General features: G+C 43.6%; 1 protein-coding gene across 1 annotated transcript in view; it reads right to left on the reverse strand.

Moving 5' to 3' along the window:
- GMIP (GEM interacting protein) overlaps positions 1 to 16,382 on the reverse strand; it is a 56,064-nt gene extending 39,682 nt beyond the window's left edge. The window contains exons 1-2 of the mRNA XM_029913708.1: positions 16,130 to 16,382; positions 12,977 to 13,107 (exon numbers count right to left, since the gene is read on the reverse strand). Of these exons, the coding sequence (XP_029769568.1) occupies positions 12,977 to 13,107; positions 16,130 to 16,382 (384 nt within the window). The remainder of the gene's footprint in view (positions 1 to 12,976; positions 13,108 to 16,129) is intronic.
- Positions 16,383 to 22,363: the final 5,981 nt, after the last annotated feature.

The following is a 22,363-nucleotide window of genomic DNA, read 5'->3' on the forward strand; positions in this document are numbered from 1 at the left end:
GCCCAGCACTGCCGGTCCCCGGCCGAGCACCCCCGGCCCGCCCAGCATTGCCGGTCCCCGGCCCGGCCCCCGGCTCGGCACCCCCCGGCCCCCGGCTCGGCACCGCCGGCCCCGCATGTCCCGATTTTCCCGGACATGTCCGGCTTTTTGGGATTTCCCCCCGGACGGGGATTTGGAGCCCAAAAAGCCGGACATGTCCGGGAAAATCCGGACGTATCGTAACCCTACAGGGTGGGAGCAGCATGCGGAGCCCGGTGCAAAATCGGACCCCTGGCAACCTTAGTCTGCTCCATCACTGCGATTGAGACAGTAATGAAACCCTTCCAGTAACAACTATGCCTATTGGTTTACAACATGCAGGCTAAAGAAAGGGGACTGCTGTGTAAAGCTAATGTTGGGGCACAGCTGTCCAACTCTCAAGGGCTAGTGTGAGCAAAGGCCTGTCACTCTCCTGGCCTCCAGAGATAACTAGACCAAGAATCATCTGATCTATGTCTACCCTGCAAAAGGCCCATTAGCCTCGTTCTCCATTTGCTCTTGTTGCGGGAAAGGCAGGCTCCCCCAGTAGTGGGTGTGCAGAGCAGTATGGATATTTTTAGAGGGGGAAGTTGTTGCTCTGCAGAATGGCAGAAGCACCACTTCCCTTTCAGCCACTGATGCCTCATTTCACAGTAAGTGTATTTTCTCAAATCCTAGAACAGCTGACTCTTCAGTTTGGTACCAGCCTTCCAGAGTCTCAGGCTGCTGCAGGAATTTCCAGTGGTGCCTGCCTCTTTCCCTGCTCTTGATACTGATCACAGCCTCAAAGAACTATTACACCTCTACCCCGATATAACGCAACCCGATATAACACGAATTCGGATATAATGCGGTAAAGCAGTGCTCCGGGGTGGGGGGTGGGGGGGCTGCGCACTCCGGCGGATCAAAGCAAGTTCGATATAACGCGGTAAGATTTTTTGGCTCCCGAGGATTATATCGGGGTAGAGGTGTATTTCCTAACAGATCACTTCTCCCTTTGGCTGCAATACAGTTTGCAGAGTTGGCCCAAGCACTCCAACTGCACAGGGCCTCAGTTCTCAGTCCATGTTCATCTTGTAAGTATCACTGGGAACGGAATCTGTTCTCCACATAAGGATATATGAATCTCAGGGGCAGTAACTCAAAATCCACTGTTTGCACTGCAGAGTCTGATTCAAATTAGACCAAATAAACTAGTCTGAAGCTCTCTCAAGTCCTGCTACTCTCCTCTGTGAAAGCTTCTCTACTTTCTGTAACCTAGACATCTCCTCACACATCCTCCTCCTATTATTAACAGAAAAAGCAGCTCAAGCTGCCACTTGTGAGAGGGAAGACTGAGCTGAAGTTCAGAGAAGTGATAAACAGAACTGTCCTTAGGATTTTGGGGGCCCTACACAATAGTATTAAACTGGTGCCCCTATGCTTCACTGAAGGTGGGCCCCAGCCAGCACCTCTGACCCCAGTGTGTCGAGGGGGCACAGCCACCACCCCCACCCGTGGACCCCCCAGAACTCCTCCCCCCCCTTACTGATACACACCAAGCTTGTACATAGCAGATGCTGCGGCAGTGGCTCAAGGCGGGCTTTGTGCTGTCACATGGGGGCTGCATCTTGCCAGAGCCCATGGCCCTCCTCCAGCCCCTAGCCACTCCTGGCTCACCATGAGCATTTTGACAGGAAGTACCAAGCAGTAATAACAATAATAATACAAGTGTGTGTGTTTGTGTGTGTGTGAGAGCCAGTGTGTGTGAGAGAGCCAGAGAGCCAGTGTGTGTGTGTATGTGTGTGTGTGACACTGCATTGGGGGACTGTGACTTGTGAGGCAGAATGTATGTGGGTGTGAGAGCCAGGGTGTGTGTGTGTGTTAGGGAAGTGTGAGAGACATGAACGCACTGTCATTTACCATCCTTCCCCCGCAAGGCCTGGCTCCCCCCGCCCCTCCCGCTGACTCACATGGAAGTTTCGCTCCTCCTGTCCTGGCCCCAACCCGGCCCCCGCCAGAGACCGAGTGGCGCAGGCAGGCCGGGTCCAGGGAGGGACTCTGCTCTGGGCGGTGGTGGGCCGGGCTGCTGTGCTGCCAGTGACCGGCCACGCCACTCTGGGCTCGCTGGGGCGGCAGAGCCTGAGGCTGGAGTCCTCAGCTGGTCTGCTGAGGAGCGAGTGAGGGAGGGGGTAGGGTCGGGGAGAAGCCCGCCGGCCCAGGATGGGGGAGAGGCCCGAGAAGAGAGGATTCCAGCCGCGGCCCGCAAGGGGAATGGTGCCCCAAATTTTCGGGTGCCCTATGCAGCCGTGTATGTTGCGTATGCCTAAGGACGGCCTTGGTGATAAAGGTAGCAAGAATAAGCTATCTGCTCAAACTCTGCGTGCCTGTAGGACATGCGTTTTACAACACAATGCTTCACAGATTTCTTGGAAAAGTCAGAACCAAACTGTTTTACAGACACAAGACCATTTCCTATAATCTCCTCCGAATTTCTCACATTCTCCACCTACTTTCATGTGTGCATCACCCCAAGCAAAAGCACTAAAGCAAACCATACATAACTGATAGGAAACAGAGGACTGGCAAAGTCAAACTTTCTCAGCAGGGGTGAGATACCTGATAAGAGTATAATATAGCAAAAAAAAAAAAAAAATTGATTAGACAAAATTTTACTCCAGTTCCAGGAAGGTGACAGCCCTTTTAAGATACCGTTAGGTCCCAAGCCTCTGGGGAGAGGCCATGATGACAGATATGGGTGTAATACAGAGAAATATTGAACAGTTCTGCAGAAATTCAAAAAGCAGGCAACTTGGTCAAAATATAGGTAACACAGCTAATGTGCAGTACCCAGAGTAATGTCAATACTACATCATAATACTTTGCCCTTTTCTGAGGTGTTCAAAGTGCTTTATGAACGTTAATGAACTTAGACTCACAACCCCCCATGAGATCTTACCTATCAAGGTACCTACATGGCTCCCAGTACCTGTGGTCAGTATAATTATCCCAGTTTTGCAAATTGGAAAGCTGAGGCACAGAGAGAGGTGACATGAGACGTTCAAGGCATCACAGAGTCAGCTGCAGATATTGTAATAGGACCCAGGAGTCCTAACTCCCCACCTCCTGCTGCAACCACTAAACTCCCTCTCTTTCTGAAACTATTTGGGTCAGGCTTTCAGTTGCATGGAATGACGCTGGGTTGCTGGCTAATGTTGAATCAAATACTTGTGACAGACTTGGCATTTCCAGCCTGTTTCCCATCAGGCAGAACTGCTCCTCTCTAGTAAAAGCATCACACACACACACACCTCACCCTCACCTCACCCTCAAATCACAACAATCAGCAATACTAGTATGTTATACCACAAAGAGCATTTTTTTCCACCCTAAAGATCTCTTCATACTATTAATGGTCAAAAAGTCCCTATAGGCTCAAAATGCTGCTGAAATCTTTAATGGTGGAAATTGAGCACATGTGCAATCGCCTGTTTGCAAAATAAAAATAAAGGTAATTGTTCCATTCTTTTCTCTCTCTCTCCAATTAGCACAGCTTTGTCTCCCTGAATGGGAAGTCACCTGGAGTGTTGCGTTTGATAAACAAAGCTGGCTCTTTTTTTTTAGTTAGAAAAAAGCATGTGAAACCTTGAACTGGTTATTTCTGCACTATTGAAAATTGGAAAATGCAGTGGGGCCTGAGGATGTTTATTGTTGAGGAAGATTTCAGAGTAGCAGCCGTGTTAGTCTGTATCCGCAAAAAGAACAGGAGTACTTGTGGCACCTTAGAGACTAACAAATTTATTAGAGCATAAGCTTTCGGGGGCTACAACCCACTTCTTTTGTTGAGGAAGAGACTCTTAAAAATAGGGGTTATAACAAAAATGGTTTAAAGAACCTCAACCTAGAAGAGTGGCACTGTGTACTGCAGGAGACACATCCACATTCTCAGAGAGAACACTGGAGCCTGTGACTCCTGACAATGGAGGCTCTGCATTCTTTTCTCTTACAAGAGTCTAGCTTCCACTGCAAACTAACCCACAGCTGCATCTGGCGGAAAGAAAGAGCTGTAGTAAGGCGCATGGAACAGGCCAGGTCTTCATGAAAAGGCAAAGACACAGGAACGTTAATTTACCATTGATCTATCACAGCCTGCTAGGCATTCCAGACTGACACAAGAGATGGCCCCTATCCCATAGAACTTACATTATAAACCCTTCACAAAGTTATTTCAAATGCCATCACATACCACTTGGTTCAGGATCTCCCATGACTGGGTCTTCTGTGTTTTGGTCTGAAAGCATCAGGGTCACAGTTTACACAGCTCTGAATCGCAGCCAAGTTGAATAAAACACAAATCCTTGACCAATTCTGATGTTATCGGGTTATCCAGAGAGTCCATATGAGTCGCATGCTAAGGGAATTGACAGAGAAGCCCTGGTCTAAGTGCAGCCGCTTTAACCAATCTACTTCCTGCAGACACATTTCCGTGTAAGGAAACTGTGCGCAGTGTACATTTGTTTGATCGTGCAGTTTGCATACATTCAGATCTGTCTGTGAACAACAAAGAAGGGCCCATTTTACAACTCCGTTGGCTTCAATGCCTACAGCAGCACAAACGCTCACTGTTCTGAGTTCTTGTATACAGGTAACCTTCACTGTCACCCTAGGAAAACATAACCCACAATTCCAAACTCCTGGGGTATATGAGTCTGTGGACATTTATGTGGGAACATGCGAGTGGTGCTTCTAGGAATGCTAGGTTTTCCCATATTTATAAAATATATTACCATAGATGCACAGTGAATGTAGCCATTGGTTTAAAAGACTCTTCTTAAAATATTTCAGTAAAGCACCATGTAGCAGCACTTATTCCAGAATAATATATTCAGTCATACCAAGAGAAGAGAGATTGGTTTCGGACAGCAGGAGAATAGTAGAAATTGACCAAAAACCCACACTTATCTGAACCTCTTGTTCCATGCTTTGGTGGTTTGGACAAACTGGAACTGAGACACTCCCCGCCCCACCCCTCAAGATTTTGGTTTTGCAAAACCCAAACCTGACCAAGTTTTTTCAGAGTTGAGCTCTGGTTTCCCCAGCTCACCTCTAATATGACACAATCTGCTCCTTGCTCAAGTCAGTATTTCTTAGGGTATGTTTACACTGCAAGCTGGGGGTATAATTGCCAGCTCAAAGAGACATACCCACACTAACTCCAGTTGAGCTAGCACACTAAAAATAGGCTAGCCACTATGGCTCAAGCAGCAGGAGGGGCTAGCCACCCCAAGTATGTACCTGTCCAAGCTAGGCATGTACTTGGAGGAGCTAGCCCCTCCTGCTGCTCATGGCACTTCAGCCATACTTTTAGCATACTTGCTCAATTGGAGCTAGTGTGGGTATGTCTCCTTGAGTGGAGAGTGTAATTCCCAGCTCAAAGTATAGACACACCCTAAGACCCATGAGGAGGTTTCTCAGATTGAAACCCATCTTGAAGACAACTAAGCTTCGCTTGAAGTCTTTACATCAGGATTGGATGTCTTCCTAATAGATATGCTCTAGATCATTAGCAAGCTATTGGGCTTAATGCAGGAATCACTGGGTGGAATTCTATGGCCTGTGTGATGCAGGAGGTCAGACTAGATGATCATAAAGGTCCCTTCTGGTCTTAAAACTATGAATCTCACAGAAACACTTATATGTTTGAAAACCAGTGATACAGGAAATGTAAGACACATTTATTCAAAAGCTATGGATTTATCTACAGAGTAAACTTCAGTGGCTTCCCCTGCAATTACTGATCATAATATAAAGGTGAACCAGTCTCATGGCATAAACATAGGTCTCTCATGCTTGGCAGTGAAACAATTTTCTTTCATTGACTCACAAATAATTATTTATAAAAGACACAGTTGTTTGCTCTATATAACCAGAGAAAGGCTCTTGCCTATAACTTCAGCCTCTGTCAGGTGCCACAGATCACAAACACAGGTCTGCAGGATTGGTGAGTGATAGCCATACCTTCACACCACTGCAAGGTTGGACAAGAGAACTGCAGCTAATATTTCACAACCAGAGGCTACATCTGCTGACTCAGTTGGGTCAATTGACAGCAAACTGACTGGATACCACTTAATTTTACAGCTTTCTGTTCCTGCACCACCTTTTGTCTGAGCAACTAATCTCTTAGGCCGGTTGCTGCCCAGACCCCCTGGAGAACAAACTCCTGCCACCCAAACCAGTCTTCTGACCTGGCTGTACACTATCCTGCCATGCCCAAACCTGGATCTGCCTGCTACCTATGCTAACCAGATTGCCCCTGCACCTTGCCTATGCACTGATTACCCTCCTCCCACCAACTAATGTCCTGGCTGCTGAACTTGCTGCACCATGGACTATGAAACTACCCCCGTGATCTTTCAGCAAGGCCTGGCTGCTGCCGACCATGTGCATCAACACGTGATCAGCAGCCCTGACCTCAAACCTCACGGCTCTGCTTGCTCACAGCAGGCCATGACAGCATCCCAGGTTCAAATGTGTTTGAATCTCGATAATAAATACTCTGTTTTTTTAGCTTTCCTCATGAATATGAATTGATAGCTGAATCTCAGAACTCTGGGGTTGTCAGACTAGGGAAATTAAGGGACTTATTACCTGCTCCCATGAGTAATACATGCTAGAACCAATCGCTTCTCCACTTTCCAGAGTAGGCAGGATATATGCCACCTGTGTGATGAGGTAACCAGACCCGATGAAGAAGTTCAGAGCTGCTCACTTATTTCTATTCATGTGGCTGTTTCTGGGTGGGTATAAAAGGGCATCCTGCAGCTATGAGCATGAACATTATTGGTTGCAAGCTTTAGGGTAAGTGGTGTTGACAAGTTTCTGTGGTTTAAAATGCAGAACTGTGGACACAAAACATTTAATTTCCTCTAACTCATCAGCCTTCTTCCTTGTTCTGACTCAATCTTGTGATCTCTCTCTCAGTGGGTTGACTCTTCAAGACCAATACAGTAACTAAATTCCTGGGTGGGAAGCCTGATCCAGAGTCATTGTGACAATGTACAATGCTGGTTGGAAAAGCAGCTGTGGCAGGCACTCCAGAATTTTTGTGGCTTGTGGTTCACAGAAGCCACAAGAAGCATAATTTCCCTTTCACCCCTCTCTGCCAATTGCTATGGTAATACAGTCCATTAGAATTCTCACTGCAGCTGCATCATTGTTCCTGTGGCAGCCTCTTAACCACAACTACAGAACCCTGTCTCTCCTACCACATACACTACTCACAGAGAGTCAGGATTATAGCATTGCTGGAGGACTTATGAGAGCTAAGGCAATGGCAGCATTTCCATTCTAAACACCTGTCTTTTATAAATATATAACCTAAAAAGAAAATTACCTTTTGGGTTGAAATTTTTCAGTCTTATGTGAACATTGTGTGTTCATTATTATACAGGTACAGAAATGTCTGTCATATTCATTTGGGGTTTGGGATTGTTTGTATACTGGTAATAAAAATGGGTCTGAATCTCCTCACACGCACACTGGAGATACTGTATTGACTTCAAAGGAGTTTCTCCTGGTTTACATCAGTACAAACAGCAGAAGGAGAAAGAGCATGAAAAGCCGGGTTACAAGTTATGGAAGGGCTTGGCTGGATACATGTGTGTTGCTGCTCACCAGCTGCTTAGGCATCATCTGCACAAGATAGGCCTAAACCTCAACATTTGTATTTAGAAACCTTCAGCATCTGGGGTATTTGAACTGGGGCTCAGGTCCACCTCTAATTTAAATAGCTATTTGCGGGGGGAGGTTATTTCATTAAACAAAGCAGTCACACTGAAATCTCCCTCTGCTGAAAAACTTAACCAGAACAGGCTCTCACGGGCACCTTCTATCACTAATGCCAGAACTCCCTTTGGTTCCACCCCATCTCCTTGTATCAGTCAAACATGAAACATCTCCAGATATGTGAAACACAGGTTGGAAAGCTTTCCCTGTTTCCCCATATGTACCCGCATGCCCAGACGCCTCACTGAGCCTCACACTCATGCAATCCTCCTATGAAAGAAGGGCCTAAACTGCAAAGTTTGTGTGCAGATCAAGGTCTACAAAGCTTGGAGGTGCTCAGAGCTGCAGTGGAGATAAAGGCCCATCTCTATCCTCTATACCCACCGTTATGTGCCCCACAGATCTTTGCCCACATACACAAGATGAAGTACCAGCACATGTAGGTCAAAGAGTTCTCTAGTTCAGTGGTTCTCAACCAGGGGTACATGTACCCATGGGGATACTCAGAGGTTTCTAGGGGGTACTCAAATAATCTAGATCAGTGTTTCTCAGCCTGGGAGTTGCATCCCCCAGGGGGGGTCACAGGATGGGTTATGGGGGATTGCAAGTGCAGGGCTGGCATCCAGGGGTGGCAAACAGGGCTTCAGTCATGGGCAGCAGGGTTTGGACTTCAAACCAGGCTCAAATATCACAGATATACACGTACAATAAATATATTCTAATCTATTTATTTTATTTTTAAATTTATTTTATTGTGTAATTATATGGTAAAAATGAGAAAGTAAGCAATTTTTCAGTAATAGCATGCTGTGACACTTTTGTATTTTTATGTCTGATTTTGTAAGCAAGTAGTGTTTAAGTGAGGTGAATCTTGGGGTACGCAAGACAAATCAGACTCCCGAAAGGGATACAGTGGTCTGGAAAGGTTGAGAACCACTGATCTAGTTCCTCAGTGGAGACAAAGAAAGCCTTAGGCCCTTGGATTCCTATGCTGGTGGCTAGCAATTCTCCCTCCTCCTCCTGGTGCCCTCACCAATATTCAGCTCTCAGTCACACCTTCTCCAGGCAGTCTGTGGAGGGTTATTTTTCCTTTTCTCCCTAACGTGGAATTACCTTTGTTTCCTGAACATTTTCCCCTTTTGCTACCTAAAAACAAAAGCTCAGCTTCAGGATAGCAGCAGCAGAGAAACTTCTCTGCCTGTTTGTGGTGGCAACAGGTTCTGTGCTTATTCAGAACAAATTCCAGAACTAGAGAGTTTTAGACCCATTGTCCAACTTTTCTGATAAACACAACAAAGGAACAGAGAAAATAAACCAGTATCCACATGTTCTGTTTCTTTTCTAAGGTCTGGTTTGCTGTTTGGTGGAAGTCTCTTGACTTCAGATTCATGCCCCTACATCAGTGACTAGAACACAGGACTGAATTATATTTCCAATAAATGTACCACTGACTCACTGTGTAACTACTTAACCGCTCTATGCCTCAGTTTCACTCTGTTAACTGGGGATAATTATACCTACCTAGCTTTGTAAAGCATTTTGATATTTATAGATAAGAAGTGCTATTGAAGTGTTTTATGTTGTGCAAAGATATTTATAGCAAACAGGGCTATAATGTGATACAACAGATAAATGCACTGCAGAGACTTTAATTCTTAGGAAGTTCCTGGCACTATAAAAGTTCTTAATATAACAACAAGGCTGCTTTTGAAACCAATTAAATTCATTTATGGTGTCTCCATCATACAGTATAAAATAGTGCCCAATAGAAGTTTAGATCAAATTTCTAATCTGGATTAAGTGTCATATCCTTCTCATGTTTTAAATGTGATTTCCCACACTCAGGTCTCTGAGCTATTCACTGCAATTATCTGGATATCAGTGCCTCCAACTTCAAATTATTTGGATTATTAGTAGAACTTTCCTTAATCAGGACATGTACCCAATTCAGTCAGTCCCCATTAAGCTCTTAGTGGAAACATCACACCAGAGATCCCGAAATCCCTGATCTCCTCTCCCATCTCAGCCAGTCAGAGGGGAGAGGCGTGTGCTTTGACTCACTCTGCTGCCAACTCATTTCTGCCTTCCACACCTAGTAGTTTCTGCTCACCTCCCTGTTTCAACACCAAACGCAGGCTCACTACCAAGACTTTTCTAAATAAATCACTTTGAAATGTACAAGCCAGTGGGTGCAAAGCCTGAGGAAACTGAACATTTTCAGAAAGGAAAAACTCACTCCACAGATTTATTGGAAGCAAGATCATTGCAAGGAGCTGTGAGAGATATAAGCTATTGAAAGTTTGGGTAAAGTAGTAAATATTTACATTAAGCGTATTTCTGAATTCACATGCCTAGAGCCAGCGGCTGTATCTGAGCCTGCTACTATAGCATTGGAAAAACACAACACATATGGCTATTAGACATGGATCCAAACCAGAACCCCGGATCCAAGCTAGGGTGACCAGATAGCAAGTGTAAAAATTGGGACGGGGGTGGGGGGTAATAGGTGCCTGTATAAGAAAAAGCCCCCAAAATCGTGACTGTACCTATCAAATCGGGACATCTGGTTACCCTAATCCAAGCACAATGAACTTTGGGGAAGTTTGAAAATTAAATTTGCAATTCAGGCCTATTCCAAATTTCTTCAGGACTCCAAAAGGAGCTGAACTAGGAGCATCAATTCTGAACTGGCAGCTTCTTCAGCTTATTTCCTTTAATTACTAATTTCTGCATGACTTTTACCAAACAGAAGTAGTGAGGGACAGGTGATTAGATAATGAGAACATTATTTCCCATTACAATCCAATTGTTTTCAGTTACTCTTCTGGAGGGGGAAGAGCAGTGTTCCAGGGGAGAGAAGGAGGAAGGATAGCACTGGGGAAGGATTGTTTGGCTGTTCGGATTTCATTCTTAGCAAATCTGCAACTCCTAACTATGTAGAAAGAATACAAGGAATAGTCCCAGGAGGAATCTAATCCCCATGTGAGGAACTCTGCAAATAGTGGTTCAAGTACACCAAAAATAGGGATGGGAGGTACCCCTTATTTCAACCTAGTGTAGAACCCAGGAGTTGGGACTCCTAGCCTCATGAGTTTAACCACTCAGCTTTTCTTACTGTATTGGTTTTGTTAAAGCACAGAAAGCAGAATCCTGAGCTTTCTTTGGGCAGATGCCCACAAAAAGGAAGTACAGGAATTCTTCAGAAATGGATCAGCTTCTACATTCACATCAACATACAGGGAGTAATAGACACTCATGCCCCGTAGACATTTAATCTCATAAATAGTCCCTGTCTCTCCCCCAATCCCCCATTTGTAGTTGAAGCAAGATTATAATTTATCCCTAGAGCAGAAAGCCTTTTCATTTGCACCCAACACTGAGATCTCCTGCAAGACAGTTGCTGCATCTCCTTATTGCTTTTCTAATTAACGATGTACATTCAGTGACTGCATTAGAAAAAGTTAAGTGCTACGTTGTGGAGCAACCTCTTCTATGTTTCCTGTTAACCTTTCCCATAGGGAAAAGATTTGGTCTTTTTATAAGAACTTTTTTCCCAGCATGCCACCCCCGGGGGTGGGGAGTAGGCCTTTTAAATGTGGCAGAGAGGCACAGCTGCTGGTTTAAAGTAGCTAGCTGTTGCATCTTCCTTCCTTCCAGATGGGGTGAATATCCTTAGGTTCCTGGGGAGATAGCATGGCATGTTCTCCTGCACATGTTCCTGAATTGCATTTACTGTTTTAAACTAGGAAAACACTGGGTTCTTCATCTTCAAACAGATTTTTTTTTATCCTAGCACTCTGCTAGCAAAAGTATTTGCCTGAAATACAAAACTGCTCTTAAGTAGGGTCTAACTCTTCCCCTGTGGTACGGAAGGCTGTAGTTTGGGTTCTGTTCCTGTATGGTGTAGAAATTACCAGGTGGTAAAAATAGTCAAAGCTACCATCATCCAATCTGAACTGAATCAAACAGGCTGCCAGGATGCAGAATAGTCAGAGCTGGTATGGGCCAGCCTGAGAAGAGGCCCTAATGAGGTCTGCTAGTCACAGCTTGCGGTAGGACCCTGAGAGGCTGCCCAACCCTCTGCAAATAAAGTTTTCTAAACTCCTGCTCTAAAAATTCCCAGTCTCTCTTTCAGTACTCTTGCTGAACTGGCCTCAGAATGAAAGAGCTGTAGTTAGTGGCTCAGGCATGGGACTAAGTACTAAAACTAGCATGTGATAATCCTGGTTCTGACAATTACTATGCTCCGTCTGTAACCTTGGGCGGGTCACTTCACCTCTCAGGCTCTCTGCTTCCCTAGCTGTAATGTGGGGATAGTTAGTTACCTCCTGAGGGGGGGAAGGGGGGGGGGGAGAATTAGCTGTTTAGGAAGCTCTAAGAACAACATTTTTTGTGGAATTGACACTGACAGTGAGGGATTTGCAGGCAGCTGCATCTCACAAGTTTTCTTTTCACAAGGAAGAAGCAGAAGAAAATGCAGTTTTTAAAAGAAAAAGAATGGCCATAATGACTGAGCAAGTGTTCCTTGCTCCTACCACAGGAAGGATGTGATAGGAGAAAATTTATACTCTGGTGCCTGGGGTCCACTGTGCTTTGCTATTCCCTTCTAAGTGAGAGGGAGAAACTAGATGTGAGCCAGAAGTAGAATCTAGGCATCCTGATTACTGTTCCCTGGGTTAACCATTAGACCCTGGCACCTTTTTAATAGTGAAAATTACAGTGAAAAAAAAAAAAAGTGATGTCAGCAACATGTTAGTGTAACAGCAAAGTTAAATAAGGAGCATATGCCTTAAACAAACTGTACTTCAGAGAAACAAATAAGACATCATCTACCAGCACAGTATGAAAATAAACAGCGGAAACTGGTGGATACCCTAGGCACCTGCGGATATGGGAGGATAAAGAAAGAAGATGCCTCAACTCTGAACTTTCCTCCCTTTATAAGTTTTAGCAGCAGCTTCTCCCCCAAAATGGGACTTCTAATTGGAATAAATACAGACAATTCCTTACTTTCTGCTTCATAACATCTGTAATAACATACATTCTTTGCATGCACAGATACCTGTCTCCATATGTGCAGCACCAGTACAATGAGACCCTGATCCTGACCGGGGCTTTTGAGCACTACCCCAGTACAAACAATAAATAACACACATTTCTGACTCTTTCAGGTTGGGGATTTACCATTCACGCTGGTGATGAGGGCTGATGTGGCAAGCTGGATAACTTCACAATTCAAAGCAGGATACTTGCTCAGGAGGGAAGAGACGGCCTGCAGCAAATCTGCCAATTTAGCTTCAACAGCTCCTGAAACAACAGCTCCTGAAATAAGAATAGTAATAAACAATTGTAAGTAATGAAGGCTATTTGTTTAAAAAAGAAAAGAAAAGAAAGCATCCCCATGATTTAATACTGAGGGATAATAAAAAAAAAAGGTGAAAGGGGAAAAATCAATGACTAGTGTTTCACTGCATAAATTTCCCCCCTCCCTCTCCACAGTAAGTATCTCTGCCGCGGAGACAGAGCTAAATCCCCTCTGTGGGGGCACTGACACCTTATTGCTCCCACACACAAGTGAAGCATGCAAAAGAGAAAATAATTAACATCCAAGAGAAAAGCATTTCCCCCATATGTGAAAACTTCAATGTACTAGGTGGAATGGAGTCAAGAAGTAGACCCTTGGAACCTGACCCAAATCTAAGGTTTGCCCACACCTTGAATAGTGGGTGCTTTACTGACCGTTTATTCCTACACTTTGTTTCCTATCTTTTAACCAGTTACTGATTCATAAGAGGACCTTCCCTCTTAAGAGTCTTTGGTGTATGACTTTTTCAAAGGCTCTCTGAAAATTCAAGTATGCTTTATCAACTGGATCACGCTTGTCCACAAGCTTCTTGACACTCTCAAAGAATTCTACTAGATTGGTGAGGCATGATGCTTGCAAAAGCCATTTTGACTCTTTCCCAACATCATAGGTTCCTTTATGGGTCTGATAAATTCTGTTCTTCGCTATTGTTTCAACCAATTTGCCTAGTACTGAAGTTAGGCTTACCGGCCTATAACTGCCAGGCTCATCTCTAGAGCCTTTTTAAAAATCACAGTAACTGTCCTCCAGTCATCTGGAACAGGGGCTGATTTAACATGCCACTGTTAGTAGTTCTGCAATTTCAGATCTGAGTTTCTTCATCATTCTTGGGTGATACCATCTGGTCACGGTGACTTATTACTGGTTAATTTATCAATATGCTCCAAAACCTCCTCTAATGACACCTCAATCTGGCACATTTCCTCAGATCTGTTACCTAAAAAGAATGGTTCAGGTGTGGGAATTTCCCTCACATCCTCTGGAGTGAAGACTGATGCAAAGAATTAATTTAAGCTTCTCCGCAATGTCCTTTTCTTCCTTGAGGGCTCCTTTAGCACTTCAGTCATCCAGTGGCACCACTGATTGTTTAGCAGGCTTCCTGCTTCTGATGTACTTAAAATTTGTTTTGCTGTTAGTTTTTGTGTCTTTTGCTAGTTGCTCTTCAAATTCTTTTTTGGACTTCCTAATTATACTTGATTTGCCAGTGTTTATGCTCCTTTCTATTTTTCTCCATAGGATTTGACTTCCAATTTTTAAAGGATGTCTTTGTCTCCAACCACCTCTTTACTCTGTTTAGTCATGTGGCACTTTTTTGGTCCTCTTACTGTTTTATTTTATTTTTTTTAATTTGGAGTATATGTTAAGTTTGAGACTTTATTATGGTGTTTTGAAATAGTTTACATGCAGCTTTCAGGCATTTCACTCTTGTGACTGTTCCTTTTAATTTCCATTTAACTAGTGTCTTTGTTTTTGTGTACTTTCCCTTTTTAAAATTAAATGTGACTATACTGGGTTTCTTTGATATTTCCCCCCATACAAGGATGTTAAATTTAATTGCATTATGGTTGCTATAACCAAGTGCTTCAGCTATATTCCCCTCTTGGACCAGATCCTGTGTTCCACTGAGGACTAAAGAGTTCCCTCTCCCCTTGTGGGCTCCAGCAGTAGCTGCTCCAAGAAGCAGTCATAAATGGAATCTAGAAATTTGATCTCTGCATCTTATCCTGAGGTGATATGTACCCAGTCAATCCCCGATTATTATTGGATTTTCTCTTTTTGTAGCCTCTCTAGTCTTCCTGAGCATTTCACAATCACTGTCACCATCCTGAGCAGGTGGTCGGTAGTAAAATCCTACTGCTATACTTTTATTATTCAAGCATGGAATTTCTGTCCACAAAGTTAAAGTTTGATTCATTTAAGATTCTTTTTTACTATATTTGACTCTATGCTTTCTTTCCCATATAGTGCCACTCCCGCACCAAAGTGACATACTCTGTCACTCCTATATATTTTGTACCTGATATTACCATGTCCCTTTGATTATCATCATTCCACCAAGTTTCTGTGATGCCTATTATATAAATATCCTTGTTCAATACCAGGCACTCAAGTTCACCATCTTAGTATTTAGACTTCTTGCATTTGTATATAAGCATTTATAAAATTTGTCAATATTTAGTTGTCTGCCTTCATGTGATGTAATTGAAGGAGACTCCTTTTCATTTGACTGTTTCTCTTCAGTTCCTACCTCTACTTTATTAACTTCCATCCTCTCTTCTTCACTAGGATATAGAGTATGATCCTCTAAGGGATGTCTTGTACCACACTGTTTGCTCCTGCACACCTGTCGGCTTTCCCCCATGCTGATGTGATATGCCATTAAACAAAGTCACTTTGCCATTTACCATAAATGTAGATAGGACCCTCCCTGGATACCATCCATCCCTATGCAGGATATAGTTAGACAATGCTGCTATTAGCAATGCAGGCTAGATTTTCAGCATCTGCTTCCTTTTAGTGGGTTTCATTGCAGTCACTAACACTACTGTTTAGAAAGGCTGTAAATCAGATTTTTCATCCACCAGTAATTGCAGGTGCCATCTATAGCACATAGGAGTCTTTGCTTTTCATTTGATGAAGCAACTGGGTTCTTATTTGCGGAAGTGCTATAAAATGTGCTTGCAGTTATTTATAGATGCAATAAATATGGGTGCAATTAATACAAATAAGAGTACACATTATTAAGTGCCTGCTAAAAAGGGAAGTAGGCATTGAAAGTCTGGTCTGAAAGGTCTGAGAGTCATCTGACTTCATTGTTTTTTATATGTAATGTACCAAAGAATGCTGGCTGCTTTATAGAACAAAGACCCTGGGTCCTGTCCAGACCTTTTCAAGTCCAGCCCAGACTTGGTATGATGTTAACTTTTATGCTAGCCTTTCTTGTAAATGAACAAACATATGTAAATTTTAGACATTTACCTTCTCTTTGGAAAAGCTCCCGGAGGCTCTGGAATTTGCCATCGATGTTCCTCAGATGTCCAGTTATGTGCAGCAGCTTGTTGGAACACAGGTCCATTTGACCAATGCAGTTACCAGAGGTAGGTTTCTGGACTGAAGCCCAAACAGCGGTCAGGAACCCAGAGTCATGCTCAGAAGTAAAGTGCCCACTGTCTGGTGATTTGCCTCCAATCTGAATGTAACTGGCATTGTCCTGTACTCCTGTCTGATTCATGGTAATGTCAGAGGTATTAGTAAGCACAGAGTAGAACCTCTTTGTCACAAATCATGTTTTCTGGTACACATTTCTGCAGTCTTACAGACTTCTGCACAGCTTGCTGTCCCTAAAATAAGTAGAAGAAACATTCTATACAAGGCCTCAAAATTCAATACAAAATGCCTGGAATAATTGAGGATTTGAGATTAATTCTCAAGAATCATTTCTGTGATCATTTATTTAAATATAATTTTCTAATTCTGTTGCTGCTGCCTTTTGACAGTCTAGCAAATGAGACTTTAGTCACTTCAAATGTGTAGTAAATACCATTACGAAAACTCCTCCTCCTGCACATTTCAGCAAATGGAGACCCAAGTTCAGGAAAGACTCAGGTTTGCCTCAGAGAGACTGATATCAAAGTGAAACTCAAACATCCACATGCAGCAGCACTGTGTTTTCATGTGAGCTCTTTTAATACAAGTCAGATTCTTTAAAAGTAAAAGTATTTGTGTTCAGGTGCACTGCTAGAATGTTATGAGTCACCTTCATTCTCCTTCCCTATTTAAGTCAGGGGTAGGGGGAAACAAAAATGACAACCTGTTTGAAAAACCAGTTTGGCGAATGTCCCACGTGTAAAGGCACCTCGCTCTTGGCTGATAAAAATGGAAAAATCAAGTAGTTGTCCTGACTCAGTCTTTTGTGCAGCAACAGCTCTTGATGTTTGCAGCCTCTGAACTCTCCTGATACGCCCCTCAGTCTGAATCTTTTCAGAGAGCACCAGTCCTGGAAGTCTCACTACCGTGTTCTCTGTGTGGGATGAGTCTCTCAAACTCCAGACAAGTGTCAGGCTATGTGGATTTTCCACATTCCTGCTGGGAGTTATGAAATCACTCATTTCCCAGAGTATCTATACCATCTATAGGAGCAAACTGATCCTGCTACCACTCTTTTGTTAACCCCTTTACTACCTGAAGATCTGTAAACTGCCTTCATAGTAAAAATTATTAGCAAATTGAATTACACAAGCATAACAAGATATTTTATAGGAAGATTAATGTATAGTTCAAAAAGGAAAATGAGTTATGCAGACAAGCCAGCAGGTGGAGAGTTTGGAAAATGAATTGCTCAGAAATGTATTATTACTTGTATTATGGTAGCACCTAGATGCCCCAATAAGCGATTGGGATGCCCAATGTGCACTATACTCACATAATAAAAAGTTTAGTTTATATACATATTCACTCATATAATACTCAGTATTTTATACAGTGCTTTTAAACTTAAAAAAAGGGTTACAGACATTAGGAAATCAATCCTTGCAACACCCGTGATCTGGGTCAGTCAGACAGTATTGTTATCCTCATTTCATTGATGGAGAATTGGAGATGCAGAGAAGTTAAGTGACTTGCCCATGGCCACAGATGGCGCGAATATTAGAGCCAGCATTAGAATGCAGGAACTCCCTGCTTCTAATCCTGTGCTCTAGCCACTAATGAGCACTGCTTCTAATAGAGTACTTATATGCTATGTGTGCTGACAATACTAAGCTTCTGTAATAATATATTTAAAGTATTCAATGAGCACTTTATAGGGGTACAAAGCATACTCATGTTTATGCCTCTTTAGCTTTCTCCCTCTCTACTTACTGCTTTTCTCATCATACTTCTATACTACAGTACTGTCTTTTAAAAAATTTAGATATCCAGACCTATTTGTACACAGTGCTATTCCAGTGTTGAAGGACTTACCCAAATAACACTCCATCTTAGTTGTACAACTATTTCATACAGCATTCTTCATCATTTATATTACCAATAATATAAAAAAGCCTGTCAAATGGGTGCACTTTAACTTTGAGTATGTGCCCAGATCCCTGGTGCACCCTCAGTAATTGGTGCTTTTGGGACTTAAGCTTCTTTTTGGCCCACTGTGGAAACACAGAACTAGGCAGCACTGGATCTGACATCTGTATACAGCTGGTGACTTCCTTCCAGGGCTGGCTCCAGGCACCAGCTTAACAAGCAGGTGCTTGGGCGACCAAGGGAGAGGGGTGGCACCTGCGGAAATTCGGGGGCGGCAGGTTCCTCACTCCCTCTAGGAGCGAAGGACCTGCCGCTGAACTGCCGCCGCCGATCGCGGCTTTTTTTTTTTTTTTTCCCAATTTCCGCCGCCGATTGCAATTGGGGTTTTTTTTTTTTTTTTGCTTGGGGCGGCAGAAATGCTGGAGCCGGCCCTGCTTCCTTCACAGAGTTTTTGTACCCTTGTTGTCTTTTTGGATCCTGGATAGCTTAACTAAGGTGTCAAGTAGTTGGATCTTGGCGTCACTTGCAGTCACACTCTTTCCCTGGAAAGCCCCCATTAGCCAAACTTAGCATGAAAGTGTCTTTCCCAGTAACTTGTGTGAGCTGAACTCTAATTATCCTGAGATGACCTCGCACAACAACACACATGCTCATGCCCATGAGGCTCAACTACTGTAATCCCGTTTTAGCAGGATTTGCAGCCAGGATTCTCTGCTGTTTCAGAGTGGGTACAGGGTGCAACAGCATGTTTGCTCAGTAGGTGGAGCATCCACAGTCAATTCTGTACCTTGGCTGCTGTTTAGAAAGTGGCAGGTTGATTTAAAGTTGTTGATTTAAAGTGCCTAGGGTTGCCAACAGTCCCTTATTACAAGGGACATCCCTTATTTTTCATCTCTGTACAACAAGATCAGGAGTAGCCGAACGCTGCAAAAAGCAGCAAGAAATACTCCTAGCGAATGTAGGTGAGTTCTTCTTCTTCTTAATAATAATAATAATGATAATATCAGGAGGAGGGGTGGGGTGCCAAGAAACAGTCCCTTATTTTTGAAACAGTGTTGGCAGCCCTCCAGGCTGTGCCAGAAGGATTCATTAGTTAAAGTGGCACTGTTCACTTAAATCACACTTCTCTCTGAAAACTGTGCTCCCGCTATTGTCACAAGTAACTCCTCAGAGCCTGTCACAGAAAAAGGTTAGAGCAAACAAATGACTTGTCTCTATTTTTCAGCATGCCAGCACTTTGCCTTTTGGCAGGTTCACTTTTCTTTTGTATAGTTGTTCCATTTCCCCTGTTGTACTTGTGGGTCTTTCAAAAAGTAACAAAGGTAAGAAACATTTTTTACAAATAGGAAAATATGATTGTAAAACCACAAAAATTAGCAGAGGGAGTCATGAGTGGGTACAGCACTTGAAAATGGTTAGTACTATGTTTTTAAGCTGACATGAATTCAAGTGGAGAGTGTCCTTTCAATAGCATCACAATGTTTGGAGTATGGGAAGCACTATGAATGCTAATTAGTAGCCATAACACTAATATCGGCAGTCTTTATATAGGTAGGGGGGTGTGTGTGTGTGTGTGTGTGTGTGTATGTATAAAACCATTATCCTTTTCCTCCTCCCATACAGTAATATTTTTGTTGATTTTTAATTTAGAGGCTTTTAAAATTATATTGGTATAATCACCTGTTGTATTGTTGTACATTGCTTTATTGGAGACTTGGAGTGGATCAGGAAGTCCAGTATCTCTCATCCAAAAGCTGCTTTATCCCAAATTATTGTCTTCTGTTTTTATTTTTATCTATTTATTAAGCACCAAAGTGCTGTACAGAACACAGAAAATGTCCCAAAGAGAGTGAACTGGCTGCTGAACACATTGTTCTCTCAAGTAACCTTTAATCACACTTTGAAATGGTGAGATGCTCTTGCCCTACTGATGACCAGACAGTTGAAAAATAATAAGATGCAACAGGTCATTTACACAGAATATCAAAACCCACATGATATTCTGTTTCATTATTTTTCTCTTTGTATCCTAGAGTATTAGAAATATAGCAAGTCTACAGATACACTCCTTTTACAGACCAGGCAGGACTGCCATAGTGTTAGAGATGAAGGTGGCACTGGGTCCCTTGCTGCCATTCAGTTTACATTTTTCCTCCTCCTTTCCCCTTCTACTTGCCAGTCTTGCTACATAAATAGAGGGAGGATTAAAAGAGAAAACTAGTTGAACAGGCTGGTCCTGCCTTATGCCTCTCTCTGTCTTCACTAGAAACATACCTTCTTTCAGTTCTTCCATTTGTTCATTCAGGCTATTTAAACTGGCCTGCTGGGCAATTTAAGAATATAAAATCAGGGGCCTGAAATGCAAGATTACTGGGTTCTATTCCCCGCTCTTCCATGAGTTTATTGTGGTCAGGTCACTTAGGCCAAAATTTTCAAACACTGATGCCTAAATTTAGGCACCTAAGTTTTTATTTACACAGCTATCTAAGTGGCTTGATTTCCAGAGGTGCCGAGCAGTTGGAATTATGTTTGCAACTGGACAGCAGGATTGGAGTTGTGCCCATTCTCTCTGCTGACTCAGCTGCTGAAGTCTTGAGTTATCCTATGTATTAGAACTGAGATAATAGGGACTGGGTTATTTATCAGCCTAGCTGTCTAAAGCAATTGCCTTGCTACAAAACTATTTTAATTCAACCTGGGTAGTTAATGAGTGAGGCCCCAGGTAGTAATTTGGACGGGGCAGTCAAAGACCCCTCATTGTGGGCTTCCTTGAGACTGTGCCTTGTTAAATCATGGGCTAAAGAAGATAGGATTCAGTCCTAGTTGCTCCTTAGGCAAAAAAGAAAAGCAGTTTCTAATCCCTTATTTGACCCATAGTAATGAAATGCTTCAATTGTGAACGAGGTTGTAGTTAGCACAAAAAAGAGTAAAAGGAGTTACTTAAAAGACGCTAAAATGACTATAAATTGTCAATCATGCCCTCATTTGTGACTGACAGGTGTTCAGCCATTGCTACTTACTACCAGCAGATGGCAACATAGATTAGAGACTAAAACTGTGGTTTATTTATTATTTTACATAGCCCCACAGGGGTGCATCAGCATCACTGAATATAAAAATCAAACAGTGGTGGGAAAAAATCCATTCAGCAGCACTGAAATTAACATGTTCTAGAACTTTAAACTGTGTAACATTACCAGTGATATGCAAGGTGAATCAGAAACTGTCACTCACTCACACCAGTATCACCTAAGTCCATAACAAGTCAAATGTGTTGGCTGGTTCACCTGTTCCACAAGAGGATTTGGTTCATAGTCCTTTTAGTGGTCTGTGCATAACACATTAATAGCAACCCATATATACACTATTGTTTTTAAAAATTAAAATGTCTTCTTCACTTTTTTTGGTGAATTACCAATTGCTTTATTGTGCAGAGCAGTATTTCTGAAAGCCACTGGCTGTTCTGTAGTTCATTTTCTGGCTAATTTCTAGGTAAATGAATGGCTGAGATCTCAATGTGAGACTTTCACGAAGGCAGGTTTAGATTCTTGATCTCAAGAAATCAAAATGTGATAGCTGATACAGCCAGACGGTCATTAATGGGCTACTAACACAGGGGTGGGCAAACTTTTTGGGCCGAGGGCCACATCTGGGTGGGGAAATTGTATGCAGGGCCAGGGCAGGGGGTTGGGGTGCATGAGGGAGTGGGTGCGGTGTGCAGGAAGGGGTTCAGGGCAAGGGATTGGGGCAGAGGAGGGGTGCGGGGTGTATGAGGGGGCTCAGGGAAGGGGGTTGGGGTGCAAAGTGCAGGAGGGGGCTCAATGCAGGGGTGCAGGAAGGGTGCAGACTGCGGGAGGGGGCTCAGGGCAGGGGGTTGGGGTGTATGCGGGGTGTGGCAGGGGGTTGGGGTGCACAGGGGTGCAGGGTGCAGCAGGGAGCTCAGGGCAGGGGGTTGGGGTGCAGGATGTACGAGGGGGCTCAGGGCAGGGAGTTGGGGTGCAGGAGGGGTGCGGGGTGCAGGCAGGGAGCTTAGGGCAGGGAGTTGGGGGGCGGGGTGCAGGAGGGGTTCGGGCTCCGGCCCGGCGCCACTTACCTAAAGCCGTTCCGGGGTGGCAGCAGCGCGCACCGGGGCCAGGGCAGGCTCCCTGCCTGCCTGCCCTGTCCCCGGCCCCGCGTCGCTCCAGGAAGCGCAGCGGC

This window comes from Terrapene carolina, unplaced genomic scaffold (assembly GCF_002925995.2).
Source record: "Terrapene carolina triunguis isolate 2854851 unplaced genomic scaffold, T_m_triunguis-2.0 Scaffold833, whole genome shotgun sequence".
Lineage (NCBI taxonomy): Eukaryota > Metazoa > Chordata > Testudines > Emydidae > Terrapene > Terrapene triunguis.